General features: G+C 45.6%; 4 protein-coding genes across 7 annotated transcripts in view; 3 read left to right on the top strand and 1 right to left on the bottom strand.

Annotated features, from left to right (window-relative positions):
- LOC117135439 (probable phospholipid-transporting ATPase IA) overlaps nt 1-1,622 on the top strand; it is a 28,286-nt gene extending 26,664 nt beyond the window's left edge. The window contains exons 10-12 of one of the 3 annotated variants that reach the window (XR_004459026.1): nt 669-751; nt 1,001-1,203; nt 1,270-1,622. Coding sequence is in view for 1 of the 3 variants with exons in the window: in XM_033295609.1 (XP_033151500.1) it covers nt 669-751; nt 1,001-1,098 (181 nt within the window). In the remaining 2 variants the exon portion in view is untranslated. Of the gene's footprint in view, nt 1-668; nt 752-1,000 lie in introns of all 3 variants that reach the window. The other 2 variants (XR_004459027.1, XM_033295609.1) reach the window with 2 other exon arrangements.
- A 342-nt stretch (nt 1,623-1,964) lies between these two features.
- LOC117137133 (N-acetylglucosamine-6-sulfatase) lies at nt 1,965-3,837 on the top strand. The gene is made up of 4 exons (XM_033298432.1): nt 1,965-2,051; nt 2,105-2,798; nt 2,852-3,489; nt 3,547-3,837. The coding sequence occupies exons 1-4, from the start codon at nt 2,049-2,051 to the stop codon at nt 3,688-3,690; spliced, it is 1,479 nt and encodes a 492-aa protein (XP_033154323.1). The 5' UTR covers nt 1,965-2,048; the 3' UTR covers nt 3,691-3,837.
- On the bottom strand, nt 3,761-4,863 carry LOC117137134 (immune-induced peptides). 2 transcript variants are annotated; one of them, XM_033298434.1, is made up of 4 exons: nt 4,766-4,863; nt 4,491-4,703; nt 3,929-4,431; nt 3,761-3,872 (listed from the first exon to the last, which is right to left on the bottom strand). In XM_033298434.1, the coding sequence occupies exons 1-4, from the start codon at nt 4,815-4,817 to the stop codon at nt 3,867-3,869; spliced, it is 774 nt and encodes a 257-aa protein (XP_033154325.1). In that variant the 5' UTR covers nt 4,818-4,863; the 3' UTR covers nt 3,761-3,866. The 2 variants fall into 2 exon arrangements, with proteins under 2 accessions (XP_033154325.1, XP_033154324.1); XM_033298433.1 differs by lacking the exon at nt 3,761-3,872 and having other exon boundaries at nt 3,890-4,431.
- A 7,680-nt stretch (nt 4,864-12,543) lies between these two features.
- On the top strand, nt 12,544-17,182 carry LOC117137650. Its single transcript, XM_033299187.1, has 2 exons — nt 12,544-16,242; nt 16,312-17,182. Exons 1-2 carry the CDS (start codon nt 12,557-12,559, stop codon nt 17,081-17,083), a joined length of 4,458 nt encoding a protein of 1,485 aa, XP_033155078.1. The 5' UTR covers nt 12,544-12,556; the 3' UTR covers nt 17,084-17,182.
- Nucleotides 17,183-17,186: the final 4 nt, after the last annotated feature.

Below are 17,186 nucleotides of genomic sequence, written 5' to 3'. Positions count from 1 at the left end.
TGAACGTTTTCTGCGTTAATGTCTGTGTGCGCAGTACCATGTATGCCTTGGGATCGATAATTCGGTGTAAGTAAATCGTAGATATTGCTGAAAAATCATATCTACACTCTCACAACACACTCCATCCACAAGAACACACATACACCCACTTTGTCACCTCACCCAGTCACAGGGTATTTGTTTGTTATATAGAGGGTTCCCCTTCTCAGAAGGGAGATATACATATATACGGGTAGATAGGACCTCAAACTTGTATACCTATAACACTTTATGGTACGAACCTTATGATTTCGTAGCGTCAAAGATTCGTTGTAAATTTGATCTCCAGAACCGCATCGTATTCCTTTTATTTGCCAACTTTAAAGTATGTAGGCTCTACTCCATTTATTACGTATTCTGCATGCCCCTATCGATTTGGTACACACCTGTACACACCTTATTGCTCATCCTGATTTGATTATACATATGTATGCTCCTCTGCCCAAGCCCAGAAAATCGCAATATTCCGTTGAATTCGGATCTCACTAGTGTAATTGCAAGAACTCTGTGTAAAGTGCTAACAATTCAAAATGGAAACTAATCTATTAAGTGCCCCCGCCTGTCCTCCCGTACGAAATTGAAATCCTTTACTAAACCATATCCGACCCGCTCCAAAATTAACCCAACAGATTCACGGAAACGGCCCGGCTGCTACGTAATGTCTTTACCCGTCGTGCCAACACGAGAGTCGAAACGGATCTCGAGCTATCGCGTGAGTACCACTCAGTTGCAGGAGCCCAGCCATTAGTGGTAGGACTCCTCGAGCAGTAGGTCCGCATCCCGGGGCTGGGGTATGGAGTATGGCCTCCATTTTTTGGGGGGCTCCCTTGGAGTTAGAACTACATACATATGTATGAGACACTGGGATCACACTCACACATTACAGATACCAAACATGACCACTTGTACAAGGTTGTGCTCTATACGATTCTAACTAAACTGGCTTTGTCTACCTTCCCAGATGGCTATGCGTTTTCCCAGGAGGAGGGCGGAGCTGTGCCGCAGTCTATCATTATACGTGCCTATGATACGAATCTGCCAAAGCCCGAGGGTAACTAAACCGGAAACGATGGGACTCTGGATCTCACGGTGCACATGTATATAGGAGAGCGCAAGGAGCTACGATTTCGATTCAGATTGGTATATATTTAGAGCACACTTCTGGTAGGCCAAACTAAAGCACACTCACACACACATCAAATTTATTAACTATGTATCTTACACCAGCAGTAATTGGAAAACATTTCGTAGTCGCCACTAAACATTGAATATTGCGCTTATAAGTCTATCTGTCTATTTGCTGTTATTTATTTTGTAAGATCGCGAGGAAAAACACATTTAAGAGGCTAGAGTTCGGTTTTTTTTGTATCTGTCCTTGTCCGCGGCGCAGCTTTGTGATACGGATACAGACTTGCATTCTTTTTTAAAAGTCTATCTCTAAGTAAACTGTAAACATTTGTACCTACATATGCATTACATTATTGTGAATTTCAAAAACATATTGATGTCAGCAAAGATTCTGTATTTTTCGGTCACCGAACCGCTGATATATAATGGAAATAAATCATATTTCTCTAACGTGGCTTGTTGGCTTTTAATACGGGGTGTGGAAGTTACTGAAAAGTTTTGAATTTCATGTTTTGGCGCCATCTGTAAGCTTAACAGTTGATTAACAGTACAGTGTGTACACCCCATTACTCTGTTGCTGTCTGGCAGCGCAACGTTAAAGAAGTTTAGACATATGGCACCACTGGGAGAATATAAATTTAAATAGTTCGCGCGCTTAAGAGCTGACGTTCGTATTTTCACTAGTGGTAAGTGCAGTGTACTAAATAGGTAAAAATGATACGTTAAATATATTTTAATTAGGACTTAGAGCTTGTCCTATTTTGTTTGGCCATTGGCTAGCACTAAAAGATCGTCGCTGCCTTTTGCAACACTGCACTTGCAAGCCGGGCTTTGTTATCGCACAAATTTTATGTAAACAAAAGAAAACTTCGATCTGCTCCATGGTGAGTATTCTTAAGTTATATCCTATATGTTTTTTATCAGGCGATCTCTGCAGATCGGCTTAGCCCCCCTGATCGTGCTAGTCCTCGCTTGCCTGGGAAACACGGCCAGCGAGAAGTTGCCCAACATTTTGCTGATCCTGTCCGACGATCAGGATGTGGAGCTGCGCGGTATGTTTCCCATGGAGCAGACGATCCAGCTGCTGGGTTTCGGTGGCGCCCTGTTCCACAACGCCTACACGCCCTCGCCCATCTGCTGTCCGGCGAGGACGAGTCTGCTGACGGGCATGTATGCGCACAACCACGGCACCCGAAACAATTCTGTGAGTGGTGGATGCTACGGACCGCACTGGCGGAGGGCCCTGGAGCCCCGGGCTTTGCCATACATCTTGCAGCAGCACGGATACAACACCTTCTTTGGCGGGAAGTACTTGAATCAGTACTGGGGCGCTGGGGATGTGCCAAAGGGTTGGAACCACTTCTATGGCCTTCACGGGAACTCTAGATACTATAACTACACACTGCGCGAAAATACCGGCAACGTGCACTACGAGTCGACCTACCTAACCGATCTGCTAAGAGATCGCGCCGCTGACTTCCTGAGAAATGCTACACAATACTCGGAACCGTTCTTCGCGATGGTAGCTCCACCGGCAGCCCATGAACCTTTCACTCCTGCACCAAGACATGAGGGTGTGTTCTCCCATGTAGAAGCCCTGCGCACACCCAGCTTCAATCAAGTTAAGCAGGGTAAGGTTATCAAATGATATCTATACCACAAATATACATAAGTACCCATTCAGATAAGCACTGGTTGGTGCGAGCAGCACGTCGTCTGCCCAACGAAACCATCAACACTATAGACAAGTATTTCCAGAAGCGCTGGGAAACGCTGCTGGCCGTGGACGAACTGGTCGTCAACTTGGTGGGGGTGCTAAACGATACGCAATCGTTGGAGAACACCTACATCATCTACACCTCGGATAACGGCTACCATGTGGGGCAGTTTGCACAGCCCTTCGATAAGAGGCAGCCCTACGAAACGGATATTAACGTACCGCTGCTAATCCGGGGACCTGGAATAGCACCTGAGAGCCACATTGACACTGCCGTCAGTCTAGTGGACTTGGCACCGACTATATTGGCCTGGGCCGACATTGACACACCATCCTACATGGATGGGCAATCATTTCACGAGCTTTTGCTCAACAAAAGGCGAAGGGTTCCATTTTTCGAGCGTTCCCTGTTGATCGAGTACTGGGGCGAGGGAGCTCTGGCCACCTACAATCCCGAATGCCCTTGGCCAGAAAAGGATCGTTTGGCGCAGTGCACCCCAGTAGCGGATTGCCATTGCCAGGATTCATGGAACAACACCTACGCCTGCCTAAGAAATATTCGTCATCGCGAGGATCGCATTTATTGTGAATTTCGGGATAACGAGGTAAAGTAGCATTTGACATTTACCATTCTATATATTTCAAGTATGTTTATATTTCAGAACTTTTTGGAGGCATATGACCTGCAACTGGATCCCTTTCAAATGACCAACATTGCCTACGATCTGCTGCCCATTGAACGAGCTTTGTATTCGTTGCGTCTCAAGAATCTCACACAGTGTTCGGGCCACTCGTGTTTTGTATAGATGCATATTCATATTACTCATAACTTAACCAAATAGTCATCCAAATCCAAATTCGAACACGCTTGGCGCATATAGTTTTTGGGATATTTTTGTATTCAGATATCATGTGATTTATGTTGCTATATACATAGTCTCAAATTAATCGTATTTTAAAGTTGCACTTATTCGGAACCATTTTAGTACTGAAAACAGAAATACGTTAGTTGAGGAAACTGTTTAAATGAGTGAGATTGCTTACGATCTGATCGGGACGTCCCCTTCCGGACACGATGGTACGACCATTCCTATCGATGGTGACAGTGCGTCCGTCCGGACGCTTCCAAACGGAGACATTGTTGTCCCAAATTCCTGCCTGATCTTCGCGAGCCACAAAGTTCTCACCCTGGACGCGGGCATCGTTGATTCCACGGCGGAAACGTTGAGCGGAGAAGCCACCGTTACCGAAATCAACAGTGCGATCTGGTCGCTCCACATGGAACTGCGGACTGCGGCGGTTGCGTTGAATATAGACGCCGCCATTGCCAATGGTTACGGTGCGATCTGGACGTGCCACATGAAGCTGTGGACTGCGCCGGCTGCGCTGAATGTAGAATCCTCCGTTTCCAACGTCAACAGTGCGACCGGGACGCTCTACGTGAAACTGTGGACTGCGACGGGCGCGTTGTGGGATTCGCACACTCTTAGCTCCATTGGGACCTACGTTTTGGGCGGAATAACTGGGGCCACTGATGGTGTGGGAAGCTGAAATGATGAACATAGCGTTAGAATCTCGGAGAATCTGTATAGAGACTTAAGCTTACCTGGTCCACCAGCGTTCCTTCGGTTAACAAACGTGTTGCCCGCCTCATCGGTGTACACATGCTCACCCCGCTGAGGAGCGTTTTCGAACTGGCCACCCACTCCCGGCACCCTGTAGGTGCCTTCATTCTGGCCCCTTATATAGACCCGGTTGCCCGGAGAACCGAAGACATGCGGACCGTTGCGACCGTCGTAGGTATTTTGTGGTTCCGCAGCTGCCAGGATTGCAATAATGTCATGAAATATATTATATTATATATTTAGAGATACTACGTACCGACGCAGATAACGCCACAGACAGCTAGTGCAATCAATCCAAACGATTTCATTGTGATCTGTTCCAGAGCCCAGCTTAAACTGAATGCAATCGAACGGCTTCTAGTATTTATAGCCGGCAAGTAGCCATCGAATTAGCATCTGGATGCTGGATCTTGTTTACAGCGATCGTTCAGAATTTCCCAAACGTCACAATGCGATCTGAAATGGGTGTGCGATCGGGAATTTCTGAAAAGATTGCCGCCCTGACCCGCACTAAACCATTAAGCATCCACATAAGGTCGCTAATATGCAATCGCTTATTTGGAAAAGCTGCCATAACTAGTTTAGTACTCATATACCATGTAACTTCTGCTACTAAATTATATTATAATATGACAAGAGCATCAACTGCATAGGTCTCTTTAGCACGTGCTTATATTGTTTCGTCGAGTTGAATCAAACTGTCGGGTTTTCTTAGCCACCAGATAGTTGCATTTAAAGTAGATTGCTTTTGACACGAGAATATATTCCGGGAAGTCTCTTGTTGCTACTATTTTGTGGCCAACAAGTGCAGTAAATACTGGCTAAGTGAAACTCTTTTCAGATATTGCAAGCCCATTTTCTGCTGTCACTTGGGATAAAAAGAAAATAGATTTTTGAAGGCATTCATTTATCTTTGGATTTGAGCAAAACTTGAGGCTATATATCAGATCGACTTATTTACAAGTGTTGTCTAATAATTTCTGCTTATAAGTGTTTTCGCCTTAAAAGCTAATGCAAATCTAATTATATGAGTTATTATAACCTTCGGCTGATAGTGAAAAGGTAATGCGTAATTCAATTTTAGTTTTAAGTTTTGAAAAAACATAGTTTTTTCGAACGTTTATATATTTTAATAATGACGAGAATTAGATCAAAATAAACTTATAAAATAAAATAAACTTAAAAACTTCCAGGTAGAATATACGAATTTATATTATTTCAAAAGCAATATCCAAATCAAATTATCCAAATCCAAATTACTTGGAATATTCAAATTTACTATATATTTCGAATTCAATAACAAAATCAGTTTGAAATGGATAAGATTTGTGATATATTTTTTGACATTTTTTGGTGACACCGTTCACCTTATCTGGTGGTCACTGTATTCCCCCGCTTGGTGGATGCGCCCATCCATTTGAATACAGACTGGCGCATGCATTGTCTTCTGGTGGAGCCAAATTCGATTCGCTCGCCCTCATGTTTATTTAATCTGATCAATTGGCGCAGCGTGTCACATAAATTTGGACAATTTTAAAAATGCACAAAATACACTAAATTTGCTGGTTGTTTGTCTTGGCCAGACCAGGATGCCCAGGATGCCCAAGGTGCCCAAGATGCCCAAGATGCCCACGACAAATAGACGACACTTGTGACCAAAACCATTGCCACAAAAAGGGGTTTGGCTCTTGGCTTCTGGCCACGTCGATGTCGGAAGATGTTGGTGCAACTCAACACCTTGGCAAATGAAATGAAATTGCCTGGGCCTGGGCTGTTCTCTCCGGATGTTTCCGGTTGCACGTGCAGATGTCTCAATAGCCCCCCAGTTCATCCAGCTCCGTTCGCCAAACAAAATACTTCAGTGCAATTGCATTTAAATCAGTTGGCCGTGGTGCTCGTGCGTTGTTTTCCTTTCGAATCCTTCGGATCCTTCGAATCCGTCGGGACCTCCGTGTGCGCGGCACCCACATAAATTATGCAAAATTTTTTCCCAGCCAGCAAGGCGAAGGAGTATAGGATGTGTAGGAGTTGGAGGAGCAGAAGGTCCATGTCCCTGTGGCCTGTGCGCCATTTGTTCATTTCGAGACCAATAAAATGAGGCATTTGAAAGTTGTAAATATGCTGCTGCCATTCGACGTTCAGTGTCTGCGGCTCGTAAACTGTCGGCCAGTGTTTTGTCGGTAATTTTCTATTTGCCACAGTTGCGTTGCGCTTAATGAATTGCTTGTGTGTGGCATGTTGCATATGCATAAGTGGGGGGCGGGCGGTAAAAGAAAACCCGTCTATTTCTATATTGCATTTAAATGCGCCTCTGGCGAACCTTTCATTCGTTCATTTCCATATTTAGTCGTAGCGACTTGGGGCTACCAGCGCTTTCTTTGTGTCCGCCGTGTAACATAATATTTTACTCAGAGATCGCAGCGAAAAACAGTGGAAAAATTTGTTTGGCCAGCGGATGGATGGACAGCAGTAAAATGGGAATAGAAAAAACAAACGGAATGGCTCGTGCCATGTCATGTTTTGTGATGCACGGGTCCAAGGATGCGCGCCGGGTGTCCTTTTTGCGCCCCTTTGTCATGTCGCTCGAATGGCGCACAGCCACCCACCGAACCATCCGGGCATCCGAGCATTCGAGCATCCCAGTATCCTCGCATCTTGCTTCCTCGAACCCATCACCTCCTTTGAGCACTCGCCGTGACAAGGCAAACGAATTGAGGCATAAGTAGGAATCGCTGTAATATTGCCAGGCAACAACCCATCCGAGTTGCTGGCCAGTTCGGATCACTTTGCAGTTCAGTTCTTAGTTCGGTTCAGTTCTTGTCGTTGGGCCACCGAAAAAGTTTAAGCCAAGACAATGCGACATAATCGAAAAACAACAGACGGATGAATTCGCGTGAATTATGCTGAAATTGTGGAGCTACCCTCTCTCATCTGCCAGTTGGGTGGGCTGAAATGTTTACTTTTGATTGACTACGCTGTTTGATAAGAACGTCTCTGGCCGGGATTACAAAGATCCATTTCAGGGGGACATGCTGCACTTCATCAAAGTGTTGTTCATGGTTGGGGAGAAGCTGCTACTGGTTGGTTAAAGTAGATTTATGCATGCTTATGTTTGATATTAGATTTTCATATAAATATATGAGTATTTTAATTAAAATTATAAGCTAGCTTTGATTTAGATGAATATAAAATGGTACATTTAACTAATAATTTTTCCACTTCATTACTTAGCGTTTAATCTTTTAGTTTCAAAATAAATGTTTAATTTGGTAGTAAAATTCTCTAATTAGAGTTTCATCTGTCTGAAGCATTTCCTAAAACACATTGAAACAAAATTTGGTAAATTTGTACTTTAAAAGAGTTAAGGTACAAAATAGGAACAGTAACATCACTACCAAAACTATGATTTTGAATTGTTTATACGCTTTCTAGGGACTCGTAATCCTTAAGTCAGCAAAGTCTAAACCAAATCGAATATAATCCGGATACAAATTGGTTTCAGCCAAGAAGTATGCAACTATTTGCAGTCGCCTGCATGGACTCTGGCAATCGAAAACTGTTGCATACTTGGCAGCTGCACAGAAATATATATATGTACCTATATACGAATATAGCCCCACTTTGGGGCCATGTATGCGTGCTGGACTATTTATCAATTTATTACGCGCAAAAAGTTTGCTGTGCGACTATAAGCCAACTGTCGCTGCCAGCGATATGTGGCATAAACCTGTTGTATCCGCATCCTGACATCGTTCAATGCTCATTGGGAATAAGCGGTAGTGTGCGTGCCGCAAAATTAGCCAGGCATTCGTACGACATATAGATAGATATATATATACGAAAATCTGGGCATCAGGTGGCTGGGGCTTTGTTAACGGATTTATGCAGCCATAATAAAACTTGGGCGCTGCAAATTGATTTATGGATGGTAGAGCGCGCAAACAATTGCAGATACACTACTATTCTATCTATTCTAGCTCGTAGGACCTCTGCTGGCTGGAAAACTTTTAATTTTCTAAATGTATTCGCCGACAGAGAACTTGATGCCTTCGATACGCAACGCACATAAAGAAGCAAAGCCAACTGGCGGGAAAACCAAGCTGGAGTTGGGCGCACATCCGTCCCAGAGAGAGCCGAGCTGCAATTTAATGGCGAGGCCAACGTAAAAACTGGAAAATTATGACCAAAATGAGAATTTAATCGAAATACGTGAGTGGAAAAATGAAAATTTGACTGCAACTTGGGAACGCGTCTGACTGGCCGAAGACCGAAGCTTTCTCACCTTTCTTCTCTCTGGGAAATGCTGTGCAGTCAGCGAACGGGGATTCGATATATTCATACGCAATGTAGTACATTTAGTGTCTTGCTATAAATATAAGAATATATGATTATTAAGAGCAAACATTTTCATTTTAATAACCATTCTATATATATATCAGTTTAGCTACATAACCAATAATTTTCATAAACTTGATTACCTCTAGTCTTCATTTGGTTGGCTATTTATAATTTGATAGAAAGTTAGTAAGTTATAAGAAGAAAGTATATTTCTTTAACTTTACTTAACTTAAAACCCAATAATTTTGAACAGTGCACAAGTAGCTAGGCAACAGGCGGCGGAAAGCAGCATAAAGTACCCAGTGCAAGCTCATGCAACTTTTATCATGGCCACAAATGCTACTGCTGCTGGTGGATCCTGGTAGCTGGTTGGTGGGTTTCTGGTTGTTGGAGCATCCTGGCGCATCCTGGCATCATCATCAACACTGGCTTCATCTGCTTACGCGTTGCCTTGAGGCCCACGCCCACCGAAAGCCGCCCACTCGCTCTAGGAAATAGCACAAATTAATGCCACCGACTCTTGCTGCCTTTCCTTGGTTGCGTCTGTCTTTAGCTTTACCGTTGCCCCGGAATCGCGTTGCACGTTCCTTTATTTTTTTGCCCGATTCCCATACGCAGGCAGGCAGACAGACAATTCTCAAATGAGTCAACAATAGTAAAATGCTTTATTTTATTACCAGCCAGAGAGCCGCCTTCGTCGAGAGATCGGCCAGAGGAGCTACCTTCTAGGAGATTGTTTTCCTGCCTTCAACTTTCACACAACTCGAAAGTTGTTGATCTTTAATTACTCGTTCAGTTGGCAGTGTTTATGTGCACACTTACTACTCGACTTCATTTCTTCAACTAACCTTCTAATTTACAATCTGTATTCAGCCCTTAGTTAATGTCTTTACTTTTCAGATGATGTAAGTATCTGCGCCATTTGAAGAATATTCCGTTCGAGACCGATAGTGTGCAGTAGATGCATTTAGGCGCTAAATATTTAATTCCCCGTTGGCAACATCCGTTGCTAATTGCTTATAATTAACTAAATGACAGCCAGGCCGCGGACGTGACGGCAACTTCATCTGGAGCTCATAAAGCAATCACATGCACTTGCACAACTATAAAAACTTCCGTGTCCTGTCCCGAGTCCTTGGTCCACCGTCCGCCGTCCGCCGTCCTGTGTCCCACGTCCTTCGTCCTTCGTCCTTGATTCTAGCTTGTCCGTCTCTTCCGGCTGTCATGCTATTGCCATTAGCCTGGCCTTTACTGCTCTGCAACATTTCCTTTTGCGACTTCTTTCCTTGGGCTCGCATTCTCCTCCATTCCCCAATTTTTTCTTCCCTGCTGCCGTCCGACTTTTGGCAATTTTCCATATGCAACACGCAACAGACGTTTTTATGTTTTCTGTGTGCGCCGCCCATAAAAAAGTAAACGAGCAGCATCCGAGGAGGCGACGGTTCATGGTCACGGTCTTCATCTTCATCTCCGTCTCCATGTCCGTTTCTCAAACGGGTGAACTGCTGGAACTGTAGCTGTAGCTGGAGATCCGGAAGGGATGACAATGGTTCCGGGCTAGGCAATGGAAGTCAATTATCGAATTAATTTAGTTGCCCAGTGTCCGGGAAGCGGGCAATGGTTGCGTTTGCACTTCATGCACATCATAAATGCGAACGGCAATGACTAGAATTGGGGATTATGGCGATTAAGCCCGGATAGCTGGAGCGGAATTCAAATTGTTTTTGCCAGTCAGTCAGTGCGGGGGGGCGGGACGGTGCGGTGCGGCATCTGGGCATGATTGTGAAATCCAGCAATTAATTAAATTATCCGGCGAAATGAAATTTTTGTCGCCGAAAGCAACAGCTAGCCGGCCCCGCGAACATTCCCCGCAATATGCATATATCCGTGTCCAGGACCTCGTCCTGCTCGTCCCGCGTCCTTGTCCGTGTAATTGATGCGTTAATCCGCATATTGACAGCGGTGCCTGCGGTGGCTTTATGGAAATATGTCCCCAGGCTCAGCCGCATCGGTAATTCGCGGCCCTGTTGAAAGTATTTGTCCGGGCGCATATCGCACCACTGCCAGTTCCCGCGTCCTGTGTCCTGCATCCTGCATCCTGCGTCCTGTCACTGCGACTCTGGCTAAGTAATTTAATTACATGCCGCAAAATTATCGCAATATTGTTTATTGGCCAGCGGCGCTTGACGCATTTTGCGTGAGATTAATCCGACATTCCTTGCCCCTGAACTATCCGCTAATCTGCGGCGGGAGTTTGCCGCAATTTGTCAATATGCAGAAAAATAATGCAAAATCACGCGAGTCCACATTGCGTATACGCAACGTTAGCATTGACAGTTTTGCGGGCGCATAGAATCACTCGACTACAGAAAAAAGGGGGTACTACTTGTCTGAAAGTTAACTATAGCTAACTATATTTTTCCACAATGAAACTTTTCTAGATGAGCAACCCTAAATCCCCCAAATTCGAATATAAATGAAGTTAGCAAACCATTGTCTATAGAAAGTCGTGAATCAAAAGCACAAGTATAACTCCTTCGTATGATGCAATTAAAAAAGGCGGTTTACTTTGTTTGCAGCATCTTGCGATGAATACAAGAGGATATATGTACACAAGTCATTCCCCCGATAATTTTGCAAACTAAACAGCAAACAATGCGTTTATTCGTATTGCCTGCTTCATTGGCATTGTTGGGGGACTATAAAGTGATGGTAAAACTTTTAATCAAAAGCGAATGCGCTCTGTGCCCGCTAATTACATTAGTTCTGCCTGCTGCTGCGGGTTGGCTTATATATGTATGTATATGTATGTTCGAGTTACATATGGATACACGTAGATGGTGCTACTGGATGCTGCAGTTGCTCCCGCTGAATGTTTGAATATTTTCAATTATTTCGAGCGGCGCATTGTGCTGACTTTGGCATTGACAGCATGCAGGATAACACACACACCTACTCAAACTCTCACACAGACGCAGACTCACACACACACACACTAGCAGCGACAGAAGGAAATAGGAAATGTTATTGTCGCTGTGCATCCCCATTCCATTTCCCTTTCCACTTCCATTGGCAAAAGTTTTGGTATAAAACAAAAATCTGATTTACATGGGCGAGAAAACAATACGCCCGTTGGGAAATCGGAGTGGGCGTGGTGGGTGGGTATCATTTACCCATGCGCCCATGGCTGCACATATGTACGTACGTATGTAGTGTGTGGGTGGGCAACAAAGGACATCTCATGTTAAACAGCTGTCGGAAGCCGCCGGCGCAGTCGTCGTACGTGTGCGAAAACTTGACACAATGAAGCAGTTGCCGCTGGTCGGAAAGGGGGGTGGGGCATGTTGCCGCGGGAGTGGCGGGGAGTGGGCGTGGGCGGACTGGTGACATTGCGACTCTTATCGGGCCACGTTGTCAAAGTTGTGCGGCAGACACCTGTTGCCAGCCAGCGCGTGGAAAACTCGAAGCCCCATTGAAGTCCAGCCTGTTGTGGTCAGGAAAATGAACTCCAAACAATGTTTACTCAAATGAATATTAAGAATAAGTTAGTTATATCATAAGTATATATTCCATACTAAATTTATCTGTAAATTAATTTATAATTGGAAATACCACGCTCTTGTCACGAACCAAGTAGGTAAAAGCATTTAGTTTTCAGTCTAGACAGCTTCACATTTGTCTTATTCTTTACAAAACTATAACTGACAGCATGATTTTTCTACAATTCTGGTGGGCGCTGATGGTGTTCAGTAGTCCTGGCTCCACCCAGCAGATCTCTGTCGAGGAGGAGAAGCACCCGGTGGAGGGCAGCGATAAGTTGCTCAGCTTCAGTCGGGCAGTGGAGCTGGTACGTCCCGAGTTGCAGGAGCTTAAGGCTTCTTACAGCGGCCGCCAGGAGCAGGATGCTCTCAAGCAGCGGGATCGGCGGAACTCAATCGACAATATGCTGGCCAGTTATGCCCAAGGGGATGTCGGGAAATCGAAGGATGAATCTGATGATGAAGAGCGAATGCTGCAGGAGGCGGCGGACGCTTGGTTCCGTGACATTCAGGCCAGCATGGAGAAGAGCAATCCCTATAAGAAGCGATCTGGTGACAAACAGCAGCGATCCATAGCCAAGAATATTATCGACCAGCATGCCAAGGCACTGGAGCGCACCGAGGTGGGAAAGGTTAAGCTGAAGTACAAGCAATTGGGCGATGACACCATCGTTCGCAAGTTCCAGGTGACTAAGTACCCTGAGCTTACGCATAACACTGGGATGACCCACCTAGACGTCAAGCTGAAGCAGGTGCAGCAGATGCTGACCGACCAGGAGAGTCTGGAGGCCAGGCAGATGGAGAAGAAGAATGAGGGGCCAAAAAAGGTGGAAGAATCGAAATGGGTGGACAAGTTGCCCGAGTTCGGTGATAACCCCGTTCCGGATGGCATCTACGAGAGTACACTCAATCGCCTGGCCTTTCCCTATGCTTCGTCGCACAAGCTGGCCCACGAGGCCAACTACAAGCTCTCCAAGATCGAGCAGGAGGCGTCCGAGAAGGGCCCCAGCAAGCACTCCAAACCTGGCCGGATCAGCGAAGGTTTTGTGAAGCAGCTCAAGCGGAGCTCGTGCAGTGGCTTCAATCCCATGAATGAGATCAAACTGAAGACCAGCAGTCGACTGATGCTCAAGGGCCTAGGTCCATCGCTTCCAAGTAACGCACTGCTGGACATCCATCGCAACCAAATGGTGGACAGCATGATCCGACGGAGGGAGCTGGAGGTACAACAGCAGAAGCACCAGCAGCAGCAGCAACTGGAGTCTAATGAGGATAACGACGATGTGGATCAGCGAATGGGAATTAATAACTTGATGGCACAGAGTGAGAACTTGGAGTACCTACAGCCCGTCAATACCGGCATGGACGGAAATCGAATGATGGAGATGCCACAGAGCTACGACTACCGGGTGCACCAGTACGATCGATTTCATCCTCTGAACCAAAGGCAAATGTCTAATGTGGGGGACTACGAGAGGAGTAATCGCATGCCGCTCGACCTGGATCGCTTCAAGAGGGAACCGCATTCGGAGTCCTCTTTTCTGCAAGCCCCTAATGAATCACACTTAGACCATTTATCTGTAGAGGAACCGGTCCTTAAGTCTGAGGATGAAAATATATCCGATCGTGAGATGGCCAAGAAAATTGCAGTATTGGACATTAAGGATGACAAAGCCTTACATTCAACCGGCGATGGGGAATCCAAGGAAAAGGACCCACATGAAGAGGTTAAATTAGAGGGCCTACATGAGGAGCTTAAGTTGGATGAGGAATCTTTAGTTAAACCCGAAAGTAAACTGAATTCTGAGGTATCGTCCATCGATGGAAAATTTGAGGATAGGTCAGAGATCGAAGTGGAAAACAAGCCATTGGGTCCGGTAAAACGTGAAGCGAAGGTAGAGCTAACCAACCCAATGGGCAGTAAGCTGAAAGATGATGGATCCACTTTGGAGGCTAAATCAAGTGCAGAGTCGCCTTTAAAAGGAGATGTACCACTGAATTTGGCCAGAAAAAACGAACTCAATGTAAGTACTGGTACAGATTTGTCCTCCATCTCCGAAAAGCAAAACAGTTTGAATAAACGTAAAAGTTCTGAAGCGGATGATGGTTCCGATAAGCATGACAGTAATCCCGATTGTGACACGGAGTGCAAGTCGGAGGATGCGGAAAAGTCGGAAACGGATGCCGAGAAGGACGACAGCATTGTCAAAGTCAACATCAAGCTAAAGCTTCAGGAACCGGCAGAGGAGAAATCAGAATGCGAGGAAATCAGTAAAGTGGTGTCCAAAGGGGCTGCAGCATCGCCTCCGAGAGTGAATCCCGATGCTGTGGTGAAACTGTTGGCCAATGAATTGTCCATGGACAAGGACCGTGGAAAGCGGCAAGCAAGGCATCGAAGATATCGTAGACAGAACAGAAGATCCAAGCGATCGCTGGAGGATAACGAGCAGGAGCAACACGAATCAGTTGATAAGCAACATGCAGTGTCCAAACGTTTGGTTCCTCTGCTGGATGACTTCGAAGACCACAATGGCAATCGTGCTGGTTTCGGGAATCTAGGTAATGGTATGCTCACACCGGATGCAGAGTATGAAAGGTCATATCCAAGCCATGAAATGCTGGCTCACTTTGATGAACTGGAAACTGCTCATGACGGCGATTCCATGGTATCGATCTACGATCCCACTAAGGTCGTGGTACCCATGGTGAATCAGCGACCCAATGTGCAGATTCAATTTTCACAGCAGCAGCCGCAGCAGCAGATGCAGCAACATCAAATGCAGCAGCAACCACTGCAGCAGCCACAACAGCAGCAACAACAGCAACAGCAGCAACAACAGCAACAAGTGCAACAGCCGCAACAAAACGATCTAAATCGTCAGCGTCATCAATCAAGTAATTTCCAGGCCAGTTTTAATCTAAGCCATTTGTTCAATGAGTTGGAAAAGTTGCAAAATATGAAGACACCGCAGCCACAACAACAACAGCAGCAAAAGGTGCAACAGCAATTAATGCCACAACAGCAACCGATGCCGCAACAATTCCAGTTGCCGCAACAGCAAATGCCGGTGCAACGAAATATCCAACAATTGCCCGAAAAGCCCATTTCGCCACCTATTAAATCCTTTGGAGCACATCGCTACTTTGGACCCTTCTTCAACAAGCAAATCAAGCACGATCCTTACATGGCGGCGATAGGAACTGTGACTACTTTGGATCCCAGATGTGTTGCCATTACGGCTACGGGCCCCACTCCAGTTGGAAATATAACTAGCGCGTTTACTTTGCCTGCGAATTGCACAACTACTACGGTGCCCACCAGTCCAGTGTCATCCACACCAGCCCCATGTACCAATCAATCGAGTCAAACGGATATTGCTTGCCGTGCTCCGGATGCGATGAAACTCAACGTTTCCATAAATGCCAATTTGTGCGGGGATCCCAAGACCAAACAGTTCTATGGCAATGGCTCCATAAGTCTGTTGCCCGGTTATAAGGCGTTGCATTCTGAATTGAACCTTGGCTATCAAAATGATCCACATCATGGAAATGCTGCACTATTGGAGAACGATCTAGATGATCTGAAGGCCAAGGACGAAAGGCGTATACGCGATGTGGGCGAAGAGTCCAGAGATGAGTGGGAGCCAAAAACTGGAAATGAGAAGCCCAGGAAGCAGGAGGGTCAGATAAGAAGACCAAGTATTAAGTGGAACCGAAAGCATAAGAATCGCCAAAAAGCTGCGAAGGCAAAGTTAAAAGAGCGTCCTAATGATGCCTCCAAAGAAGCCACACAAGGAGGCACAAAAGATTCATCAAATGTGGCTACAAATGAAGGCCAAAAATCACCAGGAAAGTGGTAATTAATAAAAGGGTTAATAAACTAATCTACATCTTTTTAATTCGTTTTTTTTTTTGCTTATTTTAGCCACCGACCTCGGATAGAAATACCGGATTCCCGATCGGAAAGTTACGATAAGCTAATCACGGGCAAAATCTCCGAGGACATAGTTTCTGCTGTCTTCGAGGCAGTTGAAAATGATCCGTTAATGGACCGCTTACTGGCGGTTCTGGAGAGGAATCGCAAGTGCGCACAGACGCAGACCAAGAACTTCTACCAAATCCGCAACGACAAGACCGAGAGTTATCTACGTCACACGGAGACCATGTTGCGGGACACAATGGAGGCGATTAGCGGCATAATTGATGAGCAGGTGCGAAGAAGAGCATGCATTCCTTTGCGCCCGGATCTCCAGGACTTCTATGACCTAATTCTCAAGACATCCAACGAGCAGCAAAAGTGTCGCGAGAAGCGACAGAGTACACTTCAAATCCTTGCCGAGGATTTTAGCCAGGATGTGCGATTGCTCGATCCGACTAAGATCAGCCAAAAGTCGAGGATCGTCAAGAAGTTACTGCGGCAGTACGAGGATCTCCCGATGGAGGATCAACAGGCGGCGGTTCGAGTGCGCGATGAGTTGCTCCTGGATCTGGTTTATCTCAAGAAGATGGCCGAATCCGCGGAGCGCAATCAACGTAACGCCCGTTTGCAGGAGGTGCTCAAACAGACCAGCCTGGACGAGGTCCTGGAGAAGAGCCTAACCACCGAGTACTCACCGCGGTTCATAAAACTGCTAAAGACGGCGGAGCTTTATAAGGAGGCGGGCGAGCAGCAGGCCAAGGCATTTGTGGGTCTTTAGTCTTCTTTTATTAACGTTTTAGATTTTTGTTTCAATTCATTAGTTGTTTTTTCCAATTAAAAATTCGCTTTGTTTGAGTTAAGTCATATATTTTTAACACATT

The sequence above is a fragment of the Drosophila mauritiana genome, chromosome 2R (assembly GCF_004382145.1).
Source record: "Drosophila mauritiana strain mau12 chromosome 2R, ASM438214v1, whole genome shotgun sequence".
Classification (NCBI taxonomy): domain Eukaryota; kingdom Metazoa; phylum Arthropoda; class Insecta; order Diptera; family Drosophilidae; genus Drosophila; species Drosophila mauritiana.
Note: the sequence above shows the minus strand (reverse complement) of the source record. Positions and strands in the feature narration are given on the sequence as shown.

What these genes read in the sequence shown, in the direction of transcription:
- LOC117137133 (XM_033298432.1), top strand. An exon ending in CTTCAATCAAGTTAAGCAGG is followed by an intron (nt 2,799 to 2,851) that starts GTAAGGTTATCA and finishes GTACCCATTCAG; the next exon opens with ATAAGCACTGGTTGGTGCGA. An exon ending in GTGAATTTCGGGATAACGAG is followed by an intron (nt 3,490 to 3,546) that starts GTAAAGTAGCAT and finishes TTTATATTTCAG; the next exon opens with AACTTTTTGGAGGCATATGA.
- LOC117137134 (XM_033298433.1), bottom strand. Translation starts at nt 4,817, where the DNA reads ATGAAATCGTTTGGATTGATTGCACTAGCTGTCTGTGGCGTTATCTGC. An exon ending in CTGTGGCGTTATCTGCGTCG is followed by an intron (nt 4,704 to 4,765) that starts GTACGTAGTATC and finishes CAATCCTGGCAG; the next exon opens with CTGCGGAACCACAAAATACC. An exon ending in AAGGAACGCTGGTGGACCAG is followed by an intron (nt 4,432 to 4,490) that starts GTAAGCTTAAGT and finishes TCATCATTTCAG; the next exon opens with CTTCCCACACCATCAGTGGC.
- LOC117137650 (XM_033299187.1), top strand. Translation starts at nt 12,557, where the DNA reads ATGATTTTTCTACAATTCTGGTGGGCGCTGATGGTGTTCAGTAGTCCT. An exon ending in CAAAAATCACCAGGAAAGTG is followed by an intron (nt 16,243 to 16,311) that starts GTAATTAATAAA and finishes TGCTTATTTTAG; the next exon opens with CCACCGACCTCGGATAGAAA.